A 6,000-nucleotide genomic window follows, 5' to 3' on the forward strand; every position below is an offset into this window, starting at 1 on the left:
ACTGTCTCCAGAACAAGCAATTAATTGTGAGTTAATAACATTTATGCTTAGGACCCACAGGGCGGGCAGCATAAGCATATATGTTACTAACTCACAATTGCCTGTTCTGGAGACAGTGCCTCTCACATTTCAGTGAGCATGTGAGGACACATGTACCCCAGTGTTCATTGCAGCACTATTTACAATAGCCAGGACATGGAAACAACCTAAATGTCCAATGATAGATGAATGGATAAAGAAGATGTGGTACATATATACAATGGAATATTACTCAGCCACAAAAAGGAATGAAATTAGGTCATTTGTAGAGATGTGGATGGACCTAGAGTCTATCATATAGAGTGAAGTAAGCAAGAAAGAGAAAAACAAATATCGTATATTAATGCATGTATGTGGAATCTAGAAAAATGGTACAGATGAACCTATTTTTAGGGCAGGCATAGAGACGTAGATGTAGAGAACAGACATGTGGACATGGGGAGGAAGGGGAGGGTGGGACAAATTGGGAGATTAGGTTTGACATAAATACATTACCATACGTAAAATAGATAGAACTGGGAACCTGCTGTATAGCACAGGGAACTCAGCTCGGTGCTCTGTGGTGACCTAGATGGGTGGGATGGGGGGATGGGAGGGAGGCCCAAGAGGGAGGGGATATAGGTATACATATAGCTGATTCACTTCACTCTACAGCAGAAACTAACACAGCATTGTAAAGCAATTTTACTCCAATAAAAAAATAAATTAAATAAGAGGAGGAAGTTCAAAAAAAAACAACATATATGCTTCTCCAAGGCTATTACATACTGATCCCCAATACTCAATGTAACAACCCGTCACATTCATTAAAAATAGTTTATTATGAGTTATGACGACAGCTGTCCAAGATGTCACTCACCGAAAAGCATCAAGGTTGTCAGAACGAAGTGGGGCTGGTGGGGCGGGGGGACGTTGAGGGAAAGGCCAGAGTCAGGGGAGAGCAACTGAGCAAGGGGAGTGGTGGGCTGTCATAAACACCAGGGAGTTGGTAGCATTTTGATGTAATAAACATTTAAGTGAAGGGAGAAGAGAAGGCAATGGGAAGTGTTGCTGGGGGTGGGAAGGAGACGAACATCTGGGCAAGGAGTACTGAGAGGGAGTCTATCACTGCTGATCAATAGTTTGAAAGTTTTCAGTTCAAAAATGCTTTCCTTTAAGCCCTAGACATCTTAGGCAGTGTGGTAATTAGTCCTGGAGGTTAATATTTTGCCACTTATATATAGTTTTTTCCCCCCCCAAAAAAACTAATTTTTTAAAAAACTAATTTTTTAAAAAACTGGCTTTGTTTAGATCCAATGGCCCTCTGCTGAGGCATCCTCTCCCTCTCCTGCTAAACCATCACGTACCAGCATTGGAAGAAGAGGCCTCTACGAGATTAGTTCCTCAACTTACCCTAAGTACTATTTCCGTGACCGGGAAGAAGTCATTAAAGCCAACATTCAAAATCCCTTGCAAATCATTAAAATAGTACGTGAAAATGAACACATTGGATTTCTTTATATGATCTCTGCAGTGCCAAGATCTTCCACTGAGTACGACAGGTATAGTCTGAAGTGAGTTCTCTTTTATGAAGCAATTTACTTAGCAGTAAAATTACAAATAAGATTATAAATGTTATCCATAATCAATTGCATGTTAATGATTTATCTGATAAAATATAATTTCGGTTATCATCCAATGACAAATGAATCTTAATCACAATTTTATTTTTCCCATTTATCTTTACTTATAGACATTTTATAGACAATGCTGTGTTTCTTACATGTTTATATTATATTGATATAATTCCATTTATTTTTAATCGGTATTACAAACATATTTTTGATATTTTTTGATTACTGAGAAAAGAAGATGGCAATGTATAAAAAGTAGATGATGCTTGATTTTTTTTCACATGTCATTTCAGCTTTCCTTAATAGAGTAGAAATAAGGGTTTTTTGTAAGTAAAATGAGCTTGATAATTTAGGGTATTTATATAGATTAATAATACACACACACTCACATATACTCTATATTGTTGCTAAACACACATTTGTTGTTGAAATAATTTGAAGAGTCACCCAAATATGTCTGTGAATTGCTTTAAAATTCAGCACAACAGGTAACAGGACTTAAAGATGATGCTGACCTTCCTCTGTGGTTGTTTAGTTGGGTTGAATGCTACAGTTGTTGACATGGTCTTTCCTTGAAGGTGATTGTAGTTGAGCATTGCCACCAAATTCTTTGAGCTGCCTTCCCCAGTCTCTGCTGCATAGGAAAATAAAAGTTACTTTCTTTCTAGGAATTCTCTTCTCCCTTACTCAGCGCTGTAGTTTTGATTGAGTCAGATAACACTGAAAACAACTCTCCTGCTGGGAAGAAGAAAAACATTTTAATCAAATTTTTAAATGATAGATTTATTGTAAACCTGAATGAGCTTAACAGGAGTGAGAAATAATTTGTCGAAGGAAGAGAGATGCTTATGAAAATCATTCAGCAAAATGTACTGAGCACCCAATCTATAGCATGACCATTTCTAGGTGCTAGAGCTATATTAGTGAACCATCCAGATAAAAATTGCTGCCTTCACGGAGCTTACCTATTAGCTGAGGGAGACAATAATTAATACGATACAGGAGTAAATTATATAAAATGCTAGAATATTCTAAGTGTTATACAAAAAAAAACAGTGTAGAGCAAAGGGGATTGGGAGTTCTTGGAAAGAGGTTGTTAATGAATTGGGGTGGTCAGGGTGGGCCTCATTGAGAAGCTGGCATTTGGACAAAGACTTGAAGGAGAAGGAGTGAATTATGTGGTATGGGAAGAGGGGAGAAGAGCTTTCCAGACAGCACCAAAGTGAATACAAATATCCCAAGGCAGGAGCACACCTGGCATGTTGAAGAACCGAACAGTAGGCTGGTGTGACTACAGTAGAATGAATGAGATGACAGACCATTGATGGCCTTGCCAGCTATTGTAAAAACATTAACTTTTACTCCGAGAAAAATGGAGAACCAAGGAAGAATTTCAAGTAGAGAAGTGCCATGATCTGAATTACATTTTGAAAAGGACCTCTCTGGTTGCTGTGTAGAGAATGGATTTTTGAGGAGCAAGTATTGAAACAGGAAGACCAATGAGAAGGCTGTAATTATTCATGTAAGAGATAGACCAGGTGGTAGTGGTGGAGGTGGGGAGAAGTGGGTCAAATTCTGGAAATAATTTGAAGGTTAAGCCAACAGGATTTTTTTTTTAAAAACTCAATTTTATTGAGATATAATTGACATAATACTATGACCCATTTTAAGTGTACAGTTTGATAAGCTTTGCCAAATGTATACATTCATGTAACCACTACCTCAATCAAGAACATTTCTGTCACCTGAAAAATTTCTCATACATACCCTCCACCATGACCACTCCTCCCTGACACCTCAGGCAACCACTAATGCAATTTCTATCACAACATATTAGTTATGCTTTTTTAAAAAGAATTTCACACAGAGGGAATCACAGCTAGTTTTTTGTGTCCAATTTCTCTAGCATAATATTTTTGAGATCCATGTTGTTGCATGAATAAATTTCCTTTCCTTGCTGAGTAGTATTCCATTTTATGAATATACCATAATTTGTTTAGTCATTCAACTGTTGAAGGCTGGGGTTTTTTCTGTTTTGTTTTGTTTTTATTGGAGTATAGTTGCTTTACAATGTTGTGCTAGCTCCTGCTGCACAGTGAAGTGAACCAACTATATGTATACACATATCCCCTCCCTTTGGGATTTCCCTCCCATCCAGGTCACCACAAAGCACTGAGTAGACTTCCCTGTGCTATACAGCAGTTCCTCACTAGTTATCTATTTCATACCCAGCGGCATATATATGTTAATCCTAGTCTCCCAATTCATCCCACTCCCCCATTCCCGCCCCTCTTGTCCACACATTTCTTTTCTACATCTGTGTCTCTATTTCTGCTTTGCAAATAGGTTCATCAGTACCGTTTTTCTAGATTCCACATATATGTGTTAATATATTATATTTGTTTTTCTCTTTCTGGCTTACTTCACTCTGTATGACAGTCTCTAGTTCCATCCATTTCTCTACAAATGACACAATTTGTACAAATATACCACATCTTCTTTATCCATTAATTTGTTGATAGACATTTAGCTTGCCTCCATGTCCTGGCTATGGTAAACAGTGCTGCAATGAACATTGGGGGCATGTGTCTTTTTGCATTATGGTTTCTCTGGGTATATGCCCAGTAGTGGGATTGCTGGGTCATATGGTAGTTCTATTTTTAGTTTTTGAAGGAACCTCCATACTGTTCTCCATAGTGGCTGTATCAATTTACATTCCCACCAACAGTGCAAGAGGGTCCCTTTTCTTCACACCCTCTCCAGCATTTATTGTTTGTAGATTTTTTGATGATGGCCATTCTAACCAGTGTGAGGTGATAGCTCATTGTAGTTTTGATCTGAATTTCTCTAATAATTAGTGATGTTGAGCATCTTTTCATGTGTCTCTTGGCCATCTCTATGTCTTCTTTGGAGAAATGGTTATTTAGATCTTCTGGCCATTTTTTGATTGGGTTGTTTGTTTTTTTGATTTTGAGCTGCATGAGCTGTTTATATATTTTGCAGATTAATCCCTTGTCAGTTGCTTCATTTGCAAATATATTCTCCCATTCTGAGGGTTGTCTTTTCATCTTGCTTATAGTTTCCTTTGCTGTGCAAAAGCTTTTAAGTTTCATTAGGTCCCATTTGTTTATATTTGTTTTTATTTCCGTTACCCTAGGAGGTGGGTCAAAAAAGATCTTGCTGTGATTTATGTCAAAGGATGTTCTTCCTATATGTATATTCTTGCCTTCTTTGTCATAGATTAGGTGACCATAGGTGCGTGGGTTTAGCTCTGGGCTTTCTATCCTGTTCCAATGCAAGAGATTTCTGTGCATTAATTTTGTATCCTGCTACTTTACCAAATGCATTGATTAGCTCTAGTAGTTTTCTGGTGGCATCTTTAGGATTCTCTATGTGTAGTATTATGTCATCTGCAAACAGTGACAGTTTTACTTCTTCTTTTCCAATTTGTATTCCTTTTATTTCCTCTACCTCTTTGATTGATGTGGCTAGGACTTCCAAAACTATGTTGAATAATAATGGCGAAAGTGGACACCCTTGTCTTGTTCCTGATCTTAGAGGAAATGCTTTCAGTTTTTCACCATTGAGAATGATGTTTGCTGTGGGTTTGTCATATATGTCCAAATGTTGTATATATTGAGGTAGGTTCCCGCTATGCCCACTTCTGGAGAGTTTTTATCATAAATCGGTGTTAAATTTTGTCAAACGCTTTTTCTGCATCTATTGAGATGGTCATGTGCTTTTTATTCTTCAGTCTGTTGATATGGTGTATCACGTTGATTGTTTTGCCTATACTGAAGAATCTGTGCATGCCTGGGATTAATCCTACTTGATTGTGGTGTATGATCTTTTTCATGTGTTGTTGGATTCTGTTTGCTAGTATTTTATTGAGGATTTTTGCATCTATGTTCATCAGTGATATTGGTCTGTAATTTTCTTTTTCTGTAGTATCTTTGTCTGGTTTTGGAATCAGGGTAATGATGGCCTCATAGAACGAGCTTGGGAGTGTTCTTTCCTCTGCAATTTTTTGGAAGAGTATGAGAAGGATAGGTGTTAGCTCTTCTCTAAATGTTTGAAAGAATTCGCCTGTAAAGCCATCTGGTACTGGCATTTAGTTTGTTGGAAGATTTTTAATAATAATTTCAATTTCATTACTTGTGATTGGTGTGTTCATATTTTCTATTTCTTCCAGGTTCAGTCTTGGTAGGTTGTACCTTTCTAAGAGTTTGTCCAGTTCTTCCAGGTTGTCCATTTTATTGGAAAATAGTTGCTTGTAGTAATCTCTTATGATCCTTTGTATTTTTTTTAACATCTTTATTGGAGTATAATTGCTTTACAATGGTGTGTT

At 37.3% G+C, this 6,000-nt stretch overlaps 1 protein-coding gene across 1 annotated transcript in view; it reads left to right on the plus strand.

The window, feature by feature from the left end:
• The window catches only part of DNAH6 (dynein axonemal heavy chain 6), a 300,028-nt gene that overhangs the window by 22,048 nt on the left and 271,980 nt on the right, over window positions 1-6,000 (plus strand). The window contains exon 4 of the mRNA XM_024129964.2: window positions 1,330-1,592. Coding sequence (XP_023985732.1) covers window positions 1,330-1,592 — 263 coding nt within the window. The remainder of the gene's footprint in view (window positions 1-1,329; window positions 1,593-6,000) is intronic.

Source organism: Physeter macrocephalus, chromosome 12 (assembly GCF_002837175.3).
Source record: "Physeter macrocephalus isolate SW-GA chromosome 12, ASM283717v5, whole genome shotgun sequence".
NCBI lineage: Eukaryota > Metazoa > Chordata > Mammalia > Artiodactyla > Physeteridae > Physeter > Physeter macrocephalus.